This window comes from Calidris pugnax, unplaced genomic scaffold (genome assembly GCF_001431845.1).
Source record: "Calidris pugnax isolate Ruff unplaced genomic scaffold, ASM143184v1 scaffold68, whole genome shotgun sequence".
Taxonomy (NCBI): Eukaryota; Metazoa; Chordata; class Aves; order Charadriiformes; family Scolopacidae; genus Calidris; species Calidris pugnax.
Window position 1 is genome coordinate 5,481,663 of NW_015090921.1, and position 24,420 is coordinate 5,506,082.

The window sequence follows — 24,420 nt, forward strand, 5'->3', positions numbered from 1 at the left end:
AGGGTCCGACTTCATTTCTAAAAATGCTAATGATTTCATTCTTCATAACCCCCTAAAATAAAAGCTGATGGACACCATCTCTAAGTATCATACTTCATTTACATGATCCAAATTAGACATCCCAAAACTGAATCACTCATATCCCCTTTTTGACCTAGATTCTGACAAAATCTGAAGTGACAGTGATTGAAATCTGTAAGAAATTAAGTCTTTGTGCAATTTTTCAGAACATCTGTTTAAAGCATTTGGGAAAGATTAAGAACAAGAAACATTAAGCTGCATATCCTGCATTGATAATACAGAGAAGACCACAGGGAACATCTTTCTGGTGGGACAATAACAAATAAACTGCTTGACTTAATATTGTCCGTTATATCATACTTCATTTAAATGACCCAAATTAAACATCCCAAAACTGAATCACTCATATCCCCTTTTTGACCTAGATTCTGACAAAATCTGAAGTGACAGTGATTGAAATCTGTAAGAAATTAAGTCTTTGTGCAATTTTTCAGAGCATCTGTTTAAAGCATTTGAGAAAGATGAAGAACAAGAAACATTAAGTTGCATATCCTGCATTGATAATACAGAGAAGACTACAGGGAACATCTTTCTGGTGGGACAATAACAAATAAACTGCTTGACTTAATATTGTCTGTTTCGCCTAAGTCGTACAGTTGTGTTCATATCCTGTTAGAAGTTTTGTTCTAATACGTGATTCAGCATGACCATAAAGAAGTATTCACACTCAGCATTGCAATTTAGGCCTTATTTACAAATTAGTCACACCAATTTTCTCAGTTAATTTCTTAAGTACTTCAGCACAATCTGAGCTGAGTTGACACAAGTGATAATGACAACAAATGCACAAGTTGCTTTGAGTTCCTGCTGAGGAGCCAGCTACACTCAAGGACTGAAATACTCAAGAGCACCTTCCTCTCAAACAATCACACCATTCACCGCTCAGGGAACGCTAAGTCACAGCACCCAGGACCCACATGCATCTTCAGCTCAGTCCAGAAGATACCACCTACTTAACACTAATGTGTGGGAGACAAGGCAATCCCATACTAGAGGCTTTAAAGTGGGATCTACACCACTAGTCAAGTGTGCAATTGTGCATGTGGGCTAACAGCCTCCATGCAATTGAATTTATCATGCTTCTAAAGCAAAAGAAGAAGAAAAGACCCTCAAGACATCTTCAGCCCTTGTTCTTCATTAACACTCACTTACTACTTTTTTGATTACAGCTGTGGGCTTTTCCTACAAAGACATGGGAGGACAGAGGTAAATATTGATTATGAGTTTGTAATTGCAGCTGAGTCACCATCACTAGTTAATGAAAAGAAACAAGCTAAAATGTTTTCTGGCAGTGCCTAAGGGCTGAATTGCTCTTTGGAAGTGCCCAGCTGTCTCCAGTGACTATGATTTTCATCCTACACCACTCTGACACTGTTATTTACCTACAGCTAGGAGCTTGCTTCCCTCCCCCATTTTTATTTTGGAAAGCATTTGTACACAGTACAGCAAAGGAGGGCAGCCAGTAGTCGTGCAGCAGCAGCATCTATAAAGTATTTTTAAAAAGCCCACTAACAGCGACCTAACTATTCATATACTTTATCTGTACACCTATTCATGCATGGCTGGCACTATGCCCAGGTGGCCAAGAAGGCAAACAACATCCTGAGCATGTATCAGAAGTGTGCATCAGTATAGTGTGGCCAGCAGGGCTACAGAAGTGATTGGCCCCCTGTACTTGGCACTGGTGAGGCCCCTCCAGCCAGCAGTTAAGCACCAACACAATTGCTCTCTCACTCTACCCCCAGCAGTAAAGGGAAAAATCCAGAAAATTCTTGGTCTGAAATAAAAACATTGCAGTAAGTGAAGGAGAGAGGAAAAGAAAGATCTGATCAAAGGAAATCACTCACCATCTCCCAGAAGCAGAGGGACGCCTAGCCAGTCTCAGAGCGACAGCTACCTTGGAATAGTCCACTCTCAAGCGAAGCCAGACTCATGTCAAAGAAGAGCAATGAAGCTGGTGAGGCATCTGGACCACAAAGCTTATGAGGAGCAGCTGAAGGAACTGGGGTTGTTCAGCCTGGAGAAAAGGAGTCTGAGGGGACACCTTATCACTCTCTACAACTACCTGAACAGAGTTTGTAGCATGGTGGGTGTTGGTCTCTTCTCCCAGGTAACAAGTGATAGGAAGAAAAGAAACAGCCTCAAGTTGCACCAGGGAAGGTTTAGATTGGATATTAGAAAAAATTTCTTCACTGAACATGTTTTCAAGCATTGGAACAGGTTGCCCAGGGAAGTGCTTGAGTCACCATCCCAGGAGGTATTCAAAAGATGTGTAGATGTGATACTTAGGGACATGGTTTAGTGGTGGACTTGGCAGTGACAGGTTTCCAGTTGAACTCTATGATCCTAAGGGTCTTTTCCAACCTAAATGATTCTATGGATATAAGACTGGTTGAGGACTTCTATCAACTGACCTCGTAAGCAAAACTATGAATCAAGATCAATACTTGAACTCTACAATGGATATAAAGGAAGTGTCATAGTGTCTCAAGCAGAGGGAATTAGGGCTTGGAACATTTAGACAGCTTCAGATAAATCTCAAACAAAATTAAGCATAAGGCAAAGCTTAGCCTGCGGGCTGTGGATCTGTTGTCCTTATCTGACTTAGAAATAAATAAAGTAAGGAGATACCTCAACATAACTATAATAACTGCTGGCTGGAGTCAGCCCACCAGAGTTAAAGCACCAACACAATTGCTCGCTCACTCTACCCCCAGCAGCAAAGGGAAAAATCCAGAAAATTCTTGGGCTGAAATAAAAACATTGCAGTAAGTGAAGGAAAGAGGAAAAGAAAGATCTGATCAAAGGAAATCACTCACCATCTCCCAGAGGCAGAGGGATGCCTAGCCAGTCTCAGAGCGACAGCTACCTTGGAATACTCCACTCTCAAGCAAAGCCAGACTTCAAGACCAGAGAGTGTCTTCACTTGACACACTCAAAGAGTCAGGTTATCCATTTGAGTTGAGAACAGATGCTCCCTAGGACTGCAGATTTCTCCAGGTGACAACAATTAGAGTAGTCCAGATAAGGTCTACATAAGATATTTAATGAAAAGACAACTGCTCTGAATTAATAGGCATCAATAAAGTTTTGGCTTCAAATCCAACCTTAGATATCCAATGTAAAATAGAGAAAAATACAGTTTTAAGTTGGAGAAGTTTTTTATTCACATCTGGAGTGAAATGCTGTATCGCATCTCCCAAACTCTTCTGCACAATGGAATAGGTGCCACTAAAGGAGGACTTAAGAAAAAAAAAATAAATCAGGTATTCATATAAACTCATCTGGATTAGATGCTCTGAACAAGCAGAAGTGTCAGACCTCTGAACAGAGAGCAGCATCTCTGGGATGGTGTTGAGAGCAGAGATCAGGTGTAGATACACAGCTGTTGTACTCTCCTCTGAAAGAGTGACACCTAAGGGCTGACTGTAGGAAGAGCACACAAATGATAACCGTTTACGTGGGCCTCAGAAAACCACTTATATCATGAAAAAATTAAAAATCAGTGGATTCACCAGTATTTCAGAACACTGCAATGACTTACCATAGTGTTCTCCTTGGGGGTGGGTCATCATCAGCAAGGCAGGCATTAATAAAAATATCAACCATCTATCCAGCTACCTATTTCCACAGGACTTCTAAGGATTTGTCTTTGATAAGTCAAATTCAGATGAGATGAGCCATATGTTAAAAAATAATATTAGAGCAGAATACACATGCACAGGCAACATTCTCACATTAAGTCTTAATGCCTTAAAAAAAGCCAGGGGGGAAAAAAAAAAAAAAGAAAAAAAAGAGGGAGAGAGAAAACATTACAATTTCTTGCAAATTTATTTCAAATTGATCCTACCTGTAATCCTAAGGGAAACAAGGTCCACATAATAAGCCTTCTTGGGATACTGGCGCAACAGTTTGGGGATTTCGCACTGACCTCCGAGTCAGGGTAATAGTATAAAGCATCAGGCAAAAATCAGATATTAAGGGTAAAGGCAGAGAGTAAATGTACTGATGACTGATAAGTGCATTAAGCATATGTACTTTTCTGCCACTCAGAGGTGGATCCATAAATACTTTTTACTTCCTACGCTGCCTGTGCATATTTACAGAAACACAGTTACACAGGAAAGAAAAAGATAGATGGTTATTGCTATTTCTATTGACAGCCCAATACTGATCCCCCCTATCATTTCCATGTTTTTCCAGCACCTATGGGACACACCTTAAAAGCCATGGGATTTGCTAAAGAATGCACCTTTTAAAAGGTAATCAAACTTCCCAGTGCTTCTGCTGAGTACTGACTCAAGAGGATACAAAAAACAAACACACCAAAGCAGTTCTCCTGTCACTGAAAAAAACACACACCCTTTGAATTCAACAAATCCACGAAAGCAAAATGCAATTATGCCTCTAGAATAATTACATTTCAATCAGCAGCAGAGACCTGATAGTTAAGTAGAGAGGTAGGGGATTTTGCCCCCAACAGTTGACCAAAGAATAAACATCCCATGACAGTTGCATAGACAATGGACAGCAAATAGTGAGAGAAATCCTGAATCAGCTGCTAATTGAATGGAGCTGACTTCCATTTCCTGATGCGCACTGTGAACTCTACAAGACTGGGACCTCTGCACGTAACCCCAGGTATGTGCCATCTGGCATCAATTCAACGAGAACACACGTTTTTCTGACTTTTCCCCCTCATTTCTTCCTGATGCACTGCTTTAACGCTATTGACACATTTTAAATGAACCAATGATGCAATAATTTCCTTAAAGCATCATATGCATCATTATGCAGAATCCAGTAATGGCTCCACAGTGAAGGTGAAATTTGCAGATAAAACGTGCTTAAACTTGCTGTGTTTCACAATGGAGCAATGAATGCAGCTGTCCAGATGTCATTTTCTAAAACACCTTGTTACAAAACATGGGCTAACTTTTGCAGACAAAGCAGTCACGAAGTGCTTGTAAAATACAGTCCCATCCACTCTGAAGCTGCTCCCGGGCCAAGCTTCTCACTTCCAGCTCTGCTTTTTCAATTTCCCTCTTTTGCTAGCAGAAAAGAAAAAAAAAAATTCCTGGGAAATAATCTTAACAGCAGGGGAACTCCATTGCTTTACTGGTGAGTTGGGAAATAATCTTCACGGCTGGGGAACTCCATTGCTCTTCAATGTTAGTGACTGGCTGCGTGGTGGAACGCCAAAGGAAAAATATCTCCACACCCTATGTTTAAAGCATGGACATGCCTGCAGTGAGTCTGCTAACTCTGATGAGGGCATAACAATTCTAAGTTGTACATCAGAGTTTAGGTTTAGGTGCATATAGCTGCCTTGTGTTGGGAACCCTTAATGCTGGAGGTGGAAAAGAATGTGTTGCAAAGGTGCAGAGACTGGTTAACCTTACAACAATGGTGCAAACCTATTTTAATTTCCACTTGTTACAAAGCAGAAGGAAATGCTGGTGGTGGTCAGCTTTGGCAGGGCCAGTAACCATAATTAGCTCTATAAAGAATTTCCCCCACTGGGGTTATGTGATGATATTTTTTGTTTTAAGGCTAAAGGTTGCATGTAAAATTTGATTACATATGATACTGCAGGAATTTATTTTTTTTTAAGAGAAAAGGATTTGAAGTTTCATCCAGCATTTTCTGACCAGTTTTCATTCTCCTCCGAGTTATCACATCTAGTTAATCAAGCTCTGCAGCTCTACGTGTTTACCCCTAAGGTAAACTCAGCCTGATATTTACATCAACACCCTCATCTGAAACTATATGAGGCATGAATCATAGCCTCTGTGGAATTCTCATCACAACTTCTGGTTTGTAGGACATTACACAACTCCTGGCAGACTTGAGCCGACTTAAGTGTGGTCAGCAACCCGATAACCAGTTCACAAACAAAATAACCAAAAGAAAAAAACCCATGCACCAACAGCACTGTTGAGCTTAACTGCAGTTGTGGATAGAAGTGATAGAACTGCAAGAAGTGCAAGAGGCAAAATCATGGGCATGATTACACACCCACAGAAATACAGCAGAGAAGACAGGTACACGACAAAACCTGTCCTTAGTAATTTTCAAAGCTTATGGTTAGTAACAGAATGTTTCCTGGGTCTCTCCTGTATTACTAACCCCAATTCTAACTGACAGACTTTGCCCTGAAATTGAAAGATCCTTCCGTCACACACAGTTCATTGCAGAGAGATTTGCTCAGATATTTGCAGGAAACAGAATAGTAATAAATATGATTTTATAGCATGGCCACTAAATACAGCAGCCTACTGTTGTAACAGAGAAATGAAGTTACAGTTCCTGTAGCTCAAGGTCTTTTCTTACAATATTTTAAGACTATTAACACAGGAGGTGATGCCTTGTTGAGCAGCAGGTGGAGAGTCATTGCAGAGTCACATAAGAGGGCATTACCTCCCCTTAACGCATTTGAAAAATGTGATGGGTAAAAAAAGGCATGCAGCTAAGTCTGTCGGTGCTGAAACACAGACTGTAAAATTCAGTCACTTTCAGGACAAAGTTTCGCTCAGCATCACAAAAACACCAGTCATGATGGCCTTAGTGGGAGGGTGATCTGTGCTGTGAAAATGAAGGTCCAATAGAAGTGAGGTTTGATACCACTGCTGCAATCTTCCCTCTCCTCCCAGTTTGCTATTTGGGAAATCCAGAGTCAGAAGCTATAGTCTTATGGAGAAAAGAGTTATCAGTATTCCTTCATGCAATCAAGAATGTTCCTCTAAGCCATGAAAACAATCTCATGCTTCTGTGCCACTTTACTGAGCTCTGCTACTGTTTCACCAGGAGAGTCAGAATTGGAGGAAGAATTATTAGACACATCCTGGATGTATCCAGATGTTGTTGGCCTCCTTGGCCACTCTGTTCACCACAACTCTTTGGCCCCGGCCATCCATCCACCCAGTGAAGTGTATGCCCATCTAAGCCATAAGCAGCCAGTTTCTCCAGGAGAATGCTGTGGGAAACACCATCAGAGGCTTTACTTTAGTTTAGGTAGACAACATCCACAGCCTTTCCCTTGTCCACTAAGCAGGTCACCTTGTCATAGAAGGAGGTCAGGTTATTCAAGCAGGACCTGTCTTTCATAAACCCATGCAGACTGGGACATCTCGCCTGGTTGTCCTGTATGTGCCATGAGATGGTACTTGAGATGATCCGCTCCATAACCTTCCCCAGCACCAAGGTCAGACTGACAGGCCTTAACTAACACATCTGCTCCAGAGAGCTGGCTTAAACACGCACAATGTCAGGCCACAGCAGTGGTCTGCCCTCTGTCCTATCCCTTGTCACAAGAATCTGCTCCCTTGATTGGTCTCAGCTGATTTATCCAGTGCTGCCTTGAACAACCTAACAAAGAAGCATAAATTTTACCTTCACAGCATTGTGGTACCGGCATTTTAACTTTCATTCCACTTTGGATCACTGCAGTTATCCTGCAGACCTGTGTTTGGAAAGTGACCGGAGATGCAGTCAGAAGATCTGCTGCCACAAAGCATTTTGCCTTTGACACTGGAAAGGGAGATGAACAAGCAATTATTTTCATATGAAGCCACCATTTTCTTAATAGCGTATAGAATCCCATTAGCAACTTTATATTGTTTCTTCACTACTTCAAGCTTCAAAAAATCCACAACAGAATTCTTATTACAAAAATCTTCCAAAGTATTTTATTTAAAACACATAAGAATTCATTGTTTACTTTTACAGCAGCACCAACAACAAGCGCAATGAATTACAAAATCTTAGTTGCTAAACTCTATAGCTGTAAAGAAGCTTCAGCTAAAGAAGCTTCTTAGCTACTTAGAACATAACTCCATCTATGGAAGAAAAGAAACCCATATTTTTTGTGAATGCAAACAGATCCTTATGCATGGTGATCTAGCAACCCCACAAAAGGAAGGTTACCTTATCTGTAATACCTGTTTATATAAATAGGTGGTTTTGCAGGTGCAGGCAGTATGCTCTTTTTTGAGGATGGTCATAGTTGGAAGATCAGGTTGTTAAGAGTCTGAAGTACCAGGCTAATTTGCTTAGTTCAAATCAAAACCAAAAGGTATTTTTAAAACTGTTTTTAAAGTGATTCTGCACACAACAAAGGGAGGTGATTGCAATTTAAGTGAGAGTCAACTTAATTCACTGGCACAACTTCTAATTCTTACTAACATAATCAAAACCACAGTTCTTCACCTTGACAGGTTTGCCACTTTTATTTTCTTAGTTGAAGTGGGTTTTCAACATTTTTAAGTCTTTTTAGGACACAACTCCGGTGTAATTTTGCTCATCTCCCCCTTGGTCAGGTGGGCCTGCAGTAAACACCAACCATGAGGTTTCTTCTGTTGGCTCAGCCTCTAAGTATCACTCACAAGCTCTCAACCTGTTCATCACTATTTTTCTAAAACAGCTTTGTGCAATCCAGCCGTTTTTTACATGTTTAATGACTGTATGAAGAAATTCCATGAACTCTATATACTAACTCATGATTCCAACTGGATCATTCTTTTGTTCTTCCCACACCCTTTGGAAACTCATTACCCAAGGAATGGCTGCCAAGCCTTATTTTTCTGCAAATCATCACGTGGTTTCCTACAGAATAAGCAGTAGCTTAGTACTCCAAACTTCAAGTACTAACTTCCTGCAATATTTTGCTAGGTTTATCATGGAGAGAGATATATATAAACTTTCTTTCCTTTTTCTCCATACTTCAGAAATTAATTACTTTATGGAAGGTTACAAAAACCTGGAAAAGAATAAAAAAAAAAGCAATCCTGAAGAGCTGTTGCCTCTTGCACATAAATTAGGCTACTTTGGTGGGTAAATCCAAGTTCATTTAAATGCTTATCACCTTATACAGATCATTCATTCTGAACCATTTATGAAGAACTGGAATAACCCAAGTTATCCTGCCACAGGGCAAATAAAGTGCTGTAAAAAATAAAAAGCTGCTGTTACTCATAACTCAGTTTCTCCACTTTCTTTGACATCTTCAGTTGATTCCTAGAGTGCAGCAGGCACACCTTTGACACCTGTATGATAGTGCTCTTATCTCTACTTGCTGCTCCCACAACTGACTCCGTCCCACTCCCAGATACCTTTTGTCTGCAAACACAACTCAGGTGTGGCTCAGACCTTGTCTGCACCAGAGCCTTGCCCAGATGGACCTCGAGGCCACAGCATGAATAACAGCAAATGGAGTAATCCAGCCAGGTTTTAAAGCACTGAATTTGTTTGGTTTTCTGTTAGGAGTCCCTGGATCTCATGGAGCTCCCAGTAGCTTCTGGGAGCCCAAAGCCAACAACATAAAGCACTGAATTTGTTTGGTTTTCCGTTAGGAGTCCCTGGATCTCATGGAGCTACCCCAGTAGCTTCTGGGAGCCCAAAGCCAACAACCAAAAGCATCAGTCAGAGCCAGCAACAGCTCAAGGCAAGGGCAACCACCTTGCACCTGGCCCCAAGGTACACTACGAGCTAGATGCAATAACCTAGACTCAATCAAATTTGTACGACTAGGATTTTTCCACAAGTGTGGTTTAGACAGAGATTTTGAGGAACACTTTTGAAAGAGAGGAAAGAAAAGGCAGAAAAGGCAGCTAAGTGAATAGCTGATCATAGAAAGATGGAACACTCAGGATCCCGTGCCCATTTATACAACAGTATTACCATATGAATTAAAATAAATCAATTACAGTTTAAATACTATTCTGTATTAGCACTGCTGCAGCACCAACATGAGCCATATATGGCCCTCAAGTGCTATACACAAAATACTCATCTCAAATTTTGTGAGTTTTTGGACAATACAAGAGACAGAGAAGAACAGGGATAAGAGAAACTGAAATGAGAGCCCAGGTATCTTAGGATAACAGTTGGTAACAACAGTTCCAAGCCTCTGCAGACTCTCTCTAGAGTAGAATATGAAATATTTTTAATTATTTCACAGAATTACTCTGAGATAAGGTTGCTTAAATGGCCCAACTTTCCTTCACCAAGAAGAGGGTCAATAAAATACTTGTTGTGGGATTTTTCCTCCACTATCCAGCAAATTTCCAGTATGTGTCCCTGTGTACATATATAAACACGTTTAATTGTGCAATACAGAAATTTCTCTTTAATAACTAGGCTTGAATTTAAATGCCAGGACAAAAGACACTTTCCTCCTACAAGGCAAGAAGCATTTTAACAAGACTGAAGAAGATATGCCACATAGTAAGTGAGCAGACTTGTTTGTGGACAATTACCCTGCTGTAACATGGAGTTTCAAATGAAGTTGCTAATTTAGGAAATTAAAATTAATTTTTGGGGCCCCATATCCCGCTCCTACAAAGAAATACTGCCATTGTGGAAGAACTTACAGAGAATCTGTGCTTTAAAAGACTCCATTGTAATGCCTAACAAATTTGAGTAGATACGGTTTTTGGAGGAAAAACATTCCACCTTTCCATTGATATGCTGGTATCTAAATACCTGTATCTTCACAGTGTCCAAGCATCTCCGATCAGGAAAGGACATCAAAACGATCAAAGTACAAGTAAATCAAACCACACAGTTCAATTCAGATTCACATCAGAAAAAAAGGAACAATTCAAGAGGAACAAAGGGAACTTCCACCCTACTACAAAAAAACATTGAATGACACAGTGGCAGGCTGAAAGGCAGCTAAAGCAAGAATACTTGAAGATCTTGTGTGGAAAAATATACAAAAATCACTCAGCAAATATGACAGATGTCCAAATCCTAAAAAGCAGGTAGCTGTACACCACCAACTACAAAGAAAAATTATAATATTAAATTTTTATTTCTCTTATTTCAACTTAAGGAAACAAGTGTTAAGGACATAAAGGATACATCCTTCCAGATATCAAGGAAGATTAATCACCCACTGTCTGAAACACATCTAAAAAAAAAATCTGGTTTGAGCCATGCTTCCTCAAAGAGAAGTCTCACAATGAAGAAATTACTTTCTACCGCTGCGTGGCACCAGTCCGAGATGGACTTGGTAAGTCACTTTCCCACTGCCAGGTATTCTGATGTAATAAAAGAAACTAGGCTATATAGTATTACATTGACTTTTTTGCTTACCTTTTATTAAAAAAAGGAAAAATATATCAAGACAAGTCTTCATAAGAAAAATTGTGAAAAGCACATTAGCAAAACTAGTATTTATTAGAAGAGAAATACGTTTAAAAAATATACCAAATCATACTCATTTATAATCCTTTACATCATTTCAGATAAGACAAATTTCCCGTCGCCAGTTTTCAAATATAGAATCAGTACATTCAGCTCAATGTAAAAGCCTTTTCGCATTAGATATTTTCAGTTGTATAATACAGTATTTTTCTCTGAGCATTCTGCAAATTGAGGTGAATTCCATCCCACAGCATAGCAGCACCTAACATTGTGTTTTATTCATTCACATTTCTAACGTGTGCCTACCTTGAATATCAGTGTTTGTAAAAATATATAGACACACAAAGAACTTCCTTGAATAAAGATCTGGCTGAATTGCAGGCCCAAGCGTAAAAATCTCTAAAAATATCTAAGTATTCTCTTTAAAGGAGCCTTCCTTTCTCTTACATAGAAAGAGAAAGATGAGACTTGAAGCATTTTTAAAGTTTCATCAGCTTGTGATGATCGGACTGTAGGAAGAAGTAACACAATCCCATGACGTGTCTTTAATTATTAAATATTTTAAAAGGGAACTACTATTTCCTCAAAAACAAATGGTTACCAAACTAAGGTACTCTATATTGACCTTTCGGGAGACTAAAGGCCATTATAGGTCTTAAGAAGGGTAGGAAGGAAATAACAGAGAGATCTCTGAGACTATGAATGGCAAAAATGGAAAACAGATAATGACTGTTCAGTCTTGGAAGTACATTGGCATCAGCCAGTAGCAAGTTGAAAGCAAAAGGACACATTTCGTCTTTCAGTGCATAGTTACAATCTGTGGAGTCCCTTGCCACACGATGTAAATTGTAGAAGCTTACGGAGGGAGGTTCAAAAAGCAAGAAAGACAAAGGTATAGAAGAAACACTCCTGCACTTCTGACAAAAAGAGGTTCTTCATCAACAAATTAGTAGAGTTTGGAAGATTACCTCCACATGCTTGAACTGTTTGAATAGATCTCCCTAGATACCAGATCTCCCATCTGGTATCAGCCACTGTAACATGAGATACTGGGCTGGATAATTCCCTACTCCTCCCCACGTGACAAAGCAACATCCATGTTGTACTGTACATCCCTTGGGCTTTCGTAAGAGCATCTGTCATCTGGAATGACTTTTCAGTGTCACGTGTGCTACTCCCTTCCCAAGAAGACAGTTTTCAGCTATTAGTTTTCATTATTCTGTCTTGAACAATGTGGTTTTCATACACAGCAGCCTGTCTGTATCCTTAGCTACAGAAGCTGCTCATGTATTGGACGTATCAATTACTTTCTTCAACTTTCTTCTTTGCAGAGCCAAGTTCAGTGTTTTGAAGAGAGTGTCCTTGCTGTTCAGAACATTGTAGCGATTCACTTCCACCAACCTGCTGAAATCATATGGCTCAAAGGTGAAATTCAGCGTACGGTAGGGAGAATCTTTTGCCTCAATGACAAAGTCACCAAAGGATTTCTCTTCTTCTGACTCACGTTCAACTCCTGCAGCAAGAAAAAATAAATAAACCAACATCCACACACAAAAAACCCAACTGTGATACTTATTTTAGTTGGATTCTGCAAGGAGGTTATCAGAAATCACTCTGTTGAACCTGAACTCTTTCCCCAAAGCTCCTCTTCAGAGATTTCCTTCAGGAAATCCAATCTGTTGAACCTTAATTTTTTCCCCAAAGCACCTCTTCAGAGATTTCCTTCAGGAAATCCAAAATACTTGGAAGCTGAAGGTAAAAATATTATTACCCTTTATATTTCCACCAGACCCCAAAATACAGGACTAAATTATATTTTTGTTGTGATAAATTGCTTAGTGCATCCATGATTATCACGCTCAACTATTTCCACCAGACCCCAAAATTCAGGACTAAAATATATTTTTTTGTGATAAAATGCTTAGTGCATCCATGATTATCACGCTCAAAATAGGAAATACAAAGCTCAGTTCTTCCTAGAAGTGCTGTTCTACACTGAAATAAAAGACCTTAACACCCTGAGCTGAACTTACCTAGGAGGTTAGTATATACTCTTTAAAATACGGCAACTTGTGTTTTGAGCACCCTGCCACTTACATTTAAAAACCAAGATGAACGTTAAAGAGATCTGCTAAAAACACTTTTTCTCGTTACTATTTTTGAAATAGTAGTCTTCAGCCATATTCAAGCCCAACACTTTGAAACTCTTCATCACTGATGAGGAAATGCAGCCAGGGCCTGGCAATCATTATAGTATTAATACAGATAGCATTAACAGGGTACCTTACACCTCCCTTGCCTGTGTCAGTACTGCATATTCTTTTCTTAGATCATCTTTAAGGTCCATTCCAACTCTAACCATTCTATGATTCTATGGATTCCAAAGGTTTTCTTCAGGATACTGTTTACGCCCAGCATTGGAGAAATAGGACACTGAATTTTGTCTGTATCTTCTTAAAGGTATAGCTGTGTGTTTCATCCCAGTGCTCTTGCTTGATGGTCTGAGGTGAGCCTTACAGTCTATATTAATCACATTAAATGACCCAAGCTCGTCACTTGACCTTATGCTACAAAGGCACAGACCACAGTGGAAGCTGATCCTGTCTTAAATGAAAGTAACAATTTAATAACTATAGGATACTACTAAGAAGAATGAAAGGAGGGACACTGAGCCCACTGAATTTCAACATCACGGCACCCAAAAGTTCTTAATCTTAAAATATCTCTTTAAAATATCATTCCCTTACCTGGAGCTTTGTATTTCTGGAAGGTATCATTCACCAACGGAAAATGGAGCACAATTGGAGCCTTTGGATTATTATCATCCACAAACATGTAACACTCCTTTGGCTTCCTTTCATCTTCCTCACTCAATTTGATTTTTGGAAAAGGAATTTCCCGCTCCTCACAGTATTTCTGAGTCAGCTCTAAAACCTGTTGTCAAAGAACAAAAAGACTTTTGATAGAATACCAGCAACTCCTCTAAGATTACCTACCTATAATCTAACAGAGAGAGACTTTCACAGAAAAGTGACAGAAATGCAACTGCTAAATTGGAAGATACAGAAGAACAATGAAGAACAGAACTAAGAACTGCTACCAAACATCAACAATTTTTTTTTTGCAGCTGCAATTTGCAGCTGAAACTCTTTTTATGTTTTGTTACTCTAAATATATACACTTTGACTTTTCTGCACTTAAACACTTATATACACAGAAAAATAACTTGTTTGCATGAAGAAAATCACCAATAGCCACTTCTCCCTTAGATGTGTACAGCTGTGTAACAAGGATCTTACGAACTAAGCAAACACTCTTATTTTAGGGATGATATATTTAAGCTTCTGAAAAATTTTGAATCTTATTACCTATATCACTTTCCATCTCCTCATGGCATTCACAGTAAAAGCACAGCACAGTAACATTTGAAAGAGGTAAGGATTTATTGTAATGCACTTTCATTAGTGTTTCTATTCAACATCTGCTGCCATTGTGAATATGACTCTGTGCTTCTGTCTTGTTGAAATAATGCTCAGCTGTACCTCTCACCTCAAACGGAGCTTCCCAGGAAAAATTGAATGACAAGATAACATCCACATCTCTCTCTGGCTGAAGTACCAAAGGAAAGGGAGAGTTGATAGAAAAGCCACCATCCACTAAGTACAAGCTCTCTTCCATGGGGGTCAGCTGGTTGGGAAACGCATCCAGGTGAGTGCCTGGAAGACACTCCAAGTAACACAAGTAAGTATAATGATTCATTACACACCTCTTGGTAAAAGCAACAAACAAAGCTTATGCTAGGGCTATCAGAAGAAAAAAGACATTCCAACATACTCATTGATCTGAGACTGGCCTGTAAAGTCAGATAATCAGTTTGCCTTATATGACAGAGCATACATTATGGACCAAATTTTTTGCTACAGTGCAAGAAGGGGTAAATTCCCAACTTTAGTGGAACAAAGTCAAGCTTACTTATGTCTGTAACTGACTTACAGAATACTAACACACTTTGTTACAACCCAGATACAGACAGACTCATTTACCTCCCCAAGCCACAAATTTCTTGACATTAACGTAATCTTTATGAAGATACAACCCCTGCATGAAGTTGAAGGTTTCTCCACATGTGACACGGGACTTGAAGAAATCCTGGAAAATTTGTAACAAGGGGCCTCCAGGTATAACCAAGCGAGTCTTCAGTCGAGTTGGATCTCGCAAATGGGATCTTCGGCAGTCATCTGCAGAAGCCACAGAGAGATGCAGAACACACAGCAAACATTTGCATAGCTCCAACACCTCAAACTTTTTTTTCCTACGATGTTTAATCAGTTGTCCTAAGTCTGAATTTGTCCTCTAGTACAAAAGTATTGTAAAGAAATTTAAGTGAGCTGTACATTCTACAGTTGGATTACCTCCCCTATTTAAAGCATTACTCATAAATACTTGTCCATATTAATTTCAAATACACACCAAGAAACCCTTGTTACCAAATGACAACCACTTCTGTCTCTTAAGACAGCAACAGTCATCCATACACAATATCATTTATAGTTACAACAACAAAAGTGTTAAGCAAAAAAAAAACTAGGGCTGTAAAAGCAGAGAAAAAAAAAAATCTCCCCTCACTTACTATGAGGCTGTAACTATGCATCTGAGTAACTCTCAGCCTTTGATACACTTCCTTTTCACTGCTAGGGAGACATCATGCAAAGAGAGAACAATGCATAAACATACAACCATCGTATCCGAAGTTATCCAAATCAGTCCAAGGAGGGAAGTGAAAACCTATTTTCTACTTCCTGCTTAGCAATCCAGCTTCTATTCTTCCTCTTCTCATGATTAAGACGCCTGCACTGCTATATGTGTTTAAGATAGTTCCCAGAACTAACCCAAATTTATAGTCAAGGTCAAATTTTAAAAAGAGAACAGAAAGTGTACTGAAAATTATAGTTGCTCTCTTCACTATATGCTATATGTGTGACAGAAGGGAATAATATACAGTATTGGGATCTGTCCAAATCCACCCTTTATGCTAATCTTGAAAACTACACACAGCACATTTTTGAGTCATATTATTTGTATAATCATTCCAAAACCAGGAATCCTTAAAAAAAATCCAACTATTTTTAAGTATATTCTTACCTACAACTTTGATAACATCTTTGAAAGAGTCTAGAAAGCTCAATCCTAGACCAACAACCTTCAGACAGATATCATCCAAGCTTGCAGCAAAGGCACTGCCCCACATTCCTGCAGGAGAAATATAGAATAGTTTCGTATTTCAAAGTCTTTTCATTATGGACAGGCAGCCCATAATAGTCCTCTTGCAGACTCAAGAACATCTGATAGTAATACTGTATACTATGTAATAACATCTGATAGTAATACTGTAATACTATGAAATGATATCTAAACCTTTGGAGAAAGAGCTGACATTTTCCCCTTCTTCAAATTCTTTAGGAAAAAGACATATGTTTAAGTTAATGAGTCCCAAAAGCAACGTGGCTGCTTTCTGTGCCCCCCTTTTATTCACTACTTGAACATCATACCTTGTAGAAAACAAATCCTAGGCTCGGGACGTTTCTGGACGAGGCGTCCCATGAAGAACTCACTGTCAAAGTCCTCTGTTCGGATAAAAGCTCCGTATTTGCGAAACCCAACTTCATAGGGAGTAAATTCGCACCATTCTAAGAACAAGTAAACATTTTATTCATCTCAGAGTAAACATAGATGAAAATACTCGTTTGAGTTCTGCTTACACAAGGGAGACAAAAGGGAGTTTCCCTCCATTTCTTCACCATCAGTATGGATTTCCCTGTCACTGTTCTCAGTCAGCCCCTATCTTACACGTGATTAATAAAAACTCTTGTACAGGCTTTCATTGACTCAATACAATCTCCTTTCAATTCAAAACATCATCCTTTCTTCTTGGCTTTTGGGGAAAAAAAATCCCATCTCTCTCCATCATGACTTTGTCATTGCAGAAATAACCTGCCTATTTTGCTTTCACTTTAAACCACTCTGGTGGTTAACCATCACAGTACTGCTTCAAATCTCAACTGATCCACCATCTCAGACTTTATTGCCTGCTTATCAAAGTGTCCCCTAAGGAGCTGCTAAATATCAGTTTTGATGATGTTGCCAATCCATCCTTTTACATGAATCCTACACAAGCTGATTATCTGAGACTATAAAAGAAAGTAGGTTACTTAATTACCAAGGATTTCAATTCTCCAACTCAGACGCAGACTTGTGTATTATAAGAACCTTTCCTCTCCGCTCCTGAAAATTTCAGGCACTTTCTAGCAAAACGTGTAGAGTGGCCAGCAGAGTTGAATCTCGTTTCTGCATCATAGCCATTTGCAATCAGGTAGATAACATTCTGCCCATCAGTATCCTAATGCCTCTTGCACTACTAACTGCTGCTTGAGCCAAGTTTCCTGTTTTCAGCTACTCAGTACCCAAGGAACAACTGGATATGTAAAAGGAATTTATAGATTTCAGCCAACAGAAATAAATTTGGCATGTTCATACCTGCAAAGTCACCACTGCTAATGTTGGGTCTCACATTGACAGCTGCATAGATAGGATAGGGGTTCTGGGCCCATTTCACTGCTTCTTGCTGATCAGACAGCTTTGACGGATCTTCCTGGTTATAAGCAAGGAAGGAAAACCACACTTTAGTCAGTTTGATAATTTGATATCAAATACTTTGATGTTTTGAAGCTGTTGCTTAGCATTTTTAACTAACACTACTATGAATTCAAACCCCTTTTCCTGCCTCTGTCCATGCATATAGTTAGGTTTTGCCAGAATATTAATTTCAGGCACTTTCTAGCAAAACGTGTAGAGTGGCCAGCAGAGTTGAATCTCATTTCTCCATCATAGCCATTTGCAATCAGGACGATAACATTCTGCCAATCAGTATCCTAATGCCTCTTGCACTACTAGCTGCTGCTTGAGCCAAGTTTCCTGTTTTCAGCTACTCACTACCCAAGGAACAATTGGATACGTAAAAGGAATTTATAGATTTCAGCCAACGGAAATAAATCTGGCGTGTTCATACCTGCAAAGTCACCACTGCTAATGTTGGGTCTCACATTGACAGCTGCATAGATAGGATAGGGGTTCTGGGCCCATTTCACTGCTTCTTGCTGATCAGACAGCTTTGACGGATCTTCCTGGTTACAAGCAAGGAAGGAAAAACACACTTTAGTCAGTTTGATAATTTGATATCAAATACTTTGATGTTTTGAAGCTGTTGCTTAGCATTTTTAACTAACACTACTATGAATTCAAACCCCTTTTCCTGCCTCTGTCCATGCATATAGTTAGGTTTTGCCAGAATATTTCAGCAGTTGCACGTTTACGATGTCTGATGTTATTAAGAAACTAGTTACCCCTCTGATTTCTGATGTCAATTAGCATAAAAAATACTGTACAGTAACGCCATTTTACAAAACCAATATATTTCTCTCAGGCTTAACCTGCCCAAACAAAAATCTATTTAACAACAGCCATTCCAAATAAACACTCCACTTTTCTACAGCACTGATCTATATGACTTCAAAATTCTGTAGTAAAGAAGGGTGTTGGGAAACCCGGTGCAGAAGGAGATGAGAATTCCCTGTGTTTATTCCACACCTCCATATCCACCCCTGTAAGCTGTTCAGTAATTGATTTCTTGACACACAACATGTGGGTGGGCAGAGCTCCCACCTGGAAGACAAACAGCAGTGCACATCCAAACATGAACTCTTTTACCTTCTGTTGTAGGAAATATTCCACAATAAGGCCCCACAAATCCGTAAAGGAAACATTCCGTCCACTCATCTCCATTGCATTCAGCTCCTGGAAATAGTATTTCAGTCGTTCAGGGGAAAATGCCCCTGCTTTGCTGCCGGACACCATACCCTGAGCTCTTCTGATTGCGTCTTGAAGGTCTTTCTGTGACCAGTCAGGGTCTTGATACAGTGTAGACAAACACCTGAAAATGCTCATATTAATGTCATCAGTAATAATGACCCCTGTGTAAACAACACTTTTAGCTAGTTACAATTAGCACTGCAGTTCCGAACCAAAAGCTTGAGAAGTCTAGCTAGAAGATAAAACATCATGAAGAGAAGAGAGACCACACATAATGGATCTCTGAACTCCAAAACAGGCTGAAAATCCTGGCACTCTACAGGACAGCTTCATCCTGATTGCTAACCTACCTCTCAAGGACATCCCAAGCATCATACACTAGCACACATGAACCAGGTCATAAATATGAGTTAACTCCAGGCCACAACAGCCCTAATTGATGGACAGACAGCAACAGTGCTACTGCATACAACAAAACAGAGGCTACAGGTCTGATTAAACAAGAAACTAGTTTGGACTATTGGCTATCACCATGAACAGATGCCTTCCTTTGTATGAAAGTCTGTCCCTGAATCAAAAGGGGCATGCCAGAACACAAGGCTAATGAGATAATACCAGGTACAGGAGTTAATTAAACACACAAAGCTCTGGAAGGGAGGATTTTACTGTCAGGTTGCACAACTCCTCAATGAAACCATTTCACAAACACAATGTGCATTTACGAGGGATGATTTCACCACAAACTCCAAAAACTTGGCTACTGAAACATTCTAACTATGTCTAACGTCTCAGCACATTGCTCCAGTCCCCCAAAGGGCAAGCTGGTGCTATTCCTCTATTCAGTCACATATGCCATTTTAGAAGATGGTGACACAGTGACCCGTAAGGGTGTATTTCCAGTGACTTGCACCACCGCAGTTATCTTCTTGGCAAGAGCAAGGAAATGGGGAAAGTTTTTGAAGGCAGGGCTCTGAGGGAACGTACACCACTCCTATTCATGTAATACATTCTAATATTCAACTGCCAGGCTTGCAAAAGCAGCAGATTCGTAAATTTAGCCAGTAGGTATATGTGTGAGAAGTGATAATAAATCTCTTAGGCTCTTCAGGTTCCCCATCAGAACTCACAGGTGAGAACTGATAAAACATTTGACTTCGTTGTCCGTCTACAGATGGCACAAATGCAGTTTTGGCCATATTCTGCATAAACACTATCATATTCACCTGTAAGTTTCTGAAATCAACACTGGATGTAGCTTACCAGGTAGAGCCAGAAATCCCACACAGATATGTTGCAGCATCCAAAAGGCCCAGCTGCTGAAGCCCAGCAAGGCTCCCGTAGAATGATGTCAATGCTCTCATCCCACCTCCAGACCCCAGCACTGCTACGACTGGAACCTGCAGACAGAAAACTCAGGAGTCACTAAAGTTCAAACTTTTGAATTGCCAATCAGTTACAGAATTAATCCCATTTAAGCCTCATTTCATATAAAAATAAGACATAAAATCTCTATTTCTATTTACATTTCAAGAAATTTCAGATTTTATTTCAACCAACTTCTTTCTCTGCTTTGTAATTGAAATACGTTGTTTACTCTAAAACACAGCAATGTCATCTTAGGGACAGTCACTTAGTGAAAGTGTTGTGTATATTATCACACCTTTCTTGCATGCCATACAACATACACGTAAGAACAAAAATAGGCAAACATTCTTATAACAGCACCCAAGGATCACAGAGCAAGATATCAGGCTACCTAGATATAAAGCTGTCCTCAAACCAACAATTAGGAAGCTGTTCCTGTGGTCAGAGCTTCAATTTAACCACTCTGAAACAGACTTTCCCATCACAATTCAGAGCTCCAAGGCAAGATACAAGAGCTCAACTACAGAAAATACACACATTCTGAAATTACATTTTATTTTGCATTCCAAAACACACATACCCCCTTCAAAATTTTAGTAATATAACAACATTTGAGGCTTCAGAACTGAAACGTCACAGCGATTTATCTCACACCATAGTGAATGCAAATCATGTTTTCTGCTGGGTACAGGCAAAGAATCCTACAATACCTAATCATCATCAAGCACAAAGGATTTTAGGGATCTCATTACAGCACTGTGCTCAATACCTCATCTTTTGGAGGGGATTGTTTTAAGTGAAGAGTCTTTCTCAGTGCCTCAGAAACTATTTTCTTCCTTTTGTCCAGAAATTCTCTCTCCTCTTTACAGAGGTCAAAACCCAGGCGTACATCAAGATCCCAAGTGCTGAAATAGAAATTAAGAAAAAAAAAAAATGTGGAGGATTTTTAATTACCAAGGAAAAGCAATTTCTGTGAACGTACAATCTAGGTACTGATCTGAACCACTAGAGCAAACTCTTAAATTAAGTTTTAGTGTATGTCTATACACCAACTATTGTGTAACAACAGCTTTTGAAATTTCCCTAAATACAAAGCTTGTGTCAAGCAGTATTCAGATAAGGGTTCAAGAATTTCACAAAGGAAGAAAAGATTCAGTATGTGAAGATGACTGTATGAGGAGCAACTGAGATCACTGGATTGACGTGGATGGAGAAATGAGGGGAAGAGTGATTTTAAAAAGGAAGTTTCTGAACTTAGAGGCAGAGAGGACAACTGAATACCAGTAAACTTGCTGTGAGTTTGTAAAACTCACAGGATCAGGATCTTCAGTTAATGACTATAGATCAAATGACCCTATCACCTTACAGGCTAACTGCTAGATTCTTTCCTTATCGCTTCTTTCTTTCACCCTTTCTCTATTTTATAGTTCAAGCTCTTCACACACTGAGATGCCCTTTCTGATTTGTCAGTACAGCATTGGACATATTCTGGGAATATTTACACCATCAGCTATTTTACATTTAAGTATTATGAACATAAAATTTGTTCAGATTTCAGCAGAATTTATGTCAATCCAATAGATAGTATCTGCAAAGTGAAGAGTCACAGCCTGCAGAAGAAAAATAACCAGAGATATTATTTTTCTTTAATCTATCCCAAGAGATCAGTGGAGAAAATAGACCTCCCCAGAACAGTGGGGAGAGTGACTCGGCTCCTTCACTATGAGAATAAAGGCTTTTCCTGATTTTTAGAGGTCTTTGAGGTTCCCACTCACCTTTCTTCAGTTTTCAAACTCATATCCAAACTTTGTCCCTGTGAAAAGAGAGAACACATCTTGAAATCCATAGCAACTACATAGGTGGAACTACTAACTAGAGGTTATGACATCAATGTGATCATTGGATACTAATCAGAACAGCACTCTTACCCATAAAACTACATCTCTGGAACACCTTTCCGTTGCACCAATTTCAGACATTTTCAATAGTCTCCAGAGAAAGTAAAAATATGTACTCAGAGAGCACAGTGGGAAAAAAACCCCTATTTCTTCTGCAAGCTTCTTGCTTTTCTTCTCCTCTGATATTTTACTTTCACACCCTAACAGACTTCTTGTTTTGGAAAGTGATGAACTTTATATTTATTTTGCAAGACCCAACCATAAAAACATTTTAGAAGAATTGCACTGAGTAATCTCAGTGTTTCGTTCTAGATGTCCAACAAAACAGCACCCCTAAGAATCATGTGCAGCTTAACTTTCCAAATGGGGGAAAAGTTATCCCAAGCACATTAAAAAAGTTTAAAATGTTGACATTACCTCTCCTAGAGAAACGATCCTATCAACTTTTTGCCCAATAGGAAGGGAATTAACTGGTACAGTCCCCAATCCCAGAACTGTAGTATGCTTTTCAATATCATGGTTCATACCATCCTAATAAAAAAAAAGCAAAATGTTATTTGAGCTCTCCAGAAAAAAAGTTAAAGATATGACTTACATATGTCAAAACAGCAAGCAAACCTTAAGACCATTATAACTAAATCTTTTCCAAAAGTCTAAGGCTTTTCAAGATCATCCTGCTCTCTGACAGATCTTTGCTGGGATTATTCCTGTCACTCGAATAGCTGCCTTTTTATTATTATTATAGCAGTCTGTCACAAGCAAAAAATCTTCATTTCCAAATATAAAATTTCCCAAAAAATAATTGTGGTCTGATGTCTGTCAGAGAGCTCACAAGTAAACTTGCATTCTGTCTTCAAAGTGGGATTTGGAAAAGATACCAAGAAGGCAACAGCATTAGACATACATAAAAAAAACCCCACAAAATAGGAAATAAGATAATAGCCTTATGAACAAATGGGACCATGTAATTTAAAAACATAGTAATTTTTACAAGCATGGCAAATTAAAGTTTGCCAGGAAATCTTTGTGTTTTCTCCCATGTTGCATTAGGAAGCAGCAAGCTCTCTCATTACAGAGCTGCGCGCACCGCATACACAGAGTACTCCACAAGAAACTTGCTTCCAATGCAAGCTTTTGACATCCACACATACATGAATAATACACCCAAACCTGACATCCCTGAACATCTGAAGAAGTCCCTGGCCTTCCTATGATCAAATTAAGGCTACTCAATTTAAGTTTAAGGACATTTTTTTATGGACCAAAGGCACTAATTTCCAAGTGGATTTATTCAAAAGCAGGGTGTAAAGTTTGTAGCAGTGAGAGGGGATGCTTACCTGCAGGACAGATATGGTTTGCTCCAGCTCCACTTGCAATTCTGGACACATTTCTTTATCCACATGAAAGACAAAGGAGGTTCCATAATCCTGCTCATTATCTGGTCTCCAAGGAATACACAACTGCTTCTGATATGCCCCTGGAACAGACAGCTTGACCTCACAGCTTCCTGTTCATTAGAATAAGAAGTTCAGACCACAGGAGCCATTTAAATAAATGTTGAAAATCAGATATTTGGTAAGAGTAGCTGAAAACACAAGCAAAATCTCTAGTATGGCACCCAGTAGAAGTGACCCAATATTATTTAGTATTAAAAATAAAAGCAAGATTAACCTAAGAAGTCAGTTTTATAGTCAATAGATAAAAACGCACTGTATAGCCAACGAATCAAGTCTACCATCTCTAACAAGAAATAAACAGGCTGCAAAGTAGATTTGACTTAAATTGTGCAGGCAGCCCTACCTTGCTGGTTCTCTTTTGCTTTTTCCTCTATGTTGACAGTGCCTTGCAGAGACAAGCAAGGATGAACCTATGAAAAGAAGAAGCCAGCTCTTGTTACAAGATTTTAGTTCACTTCTTTGTTGAAGCTTAATCCACCTACTACATTAGAGGTAGGTTTGCAGCCTCAAGCTGTCAAAAAACCACCAAGGATTATTTTGATCATTCAAATAAAGAGCAAATTTCTTTCAGTAGGACAGGACTATTTGCTTGTTTCAAAATCAAC

At 39.2% G+C, this 24,420-nt stretch overlaps 1 protein-coding gene across 1 annotated transcript in view; it reads right to left on the reverse strand.

Annotated features, from left to right (window-relative positions):
* Positions 1-11,243: 11,243 nt before the first annotated feature.
* The window catches only part of PLA2G4F (phospholipase A2 group IVF), a 39,109-nt gene continuing 25,932 nt past the window's right edge, over positions 11,244-24,420 (reverse strand). The window contains exons 18-20 of the mRNA XM_014950300.1: positions 14,779-14,945; positions 13,977-14,163; positions 11,244-12,742 (exon numbers count right to left, since the gene is read on the reverse strand). Coding sequence (XP_014805786.1) covers positions 12,513-12,742; positions 13,977-14,163; positions 14,779-14,945 — 584 coding nt within the window. The 3' untranslated portion in view covers positions 11,244-12,512. The remainder of the gene's footprint in view (positions 12,743-13,976; positions 14,164-14,778; positions 14,946-24,420) is intronic.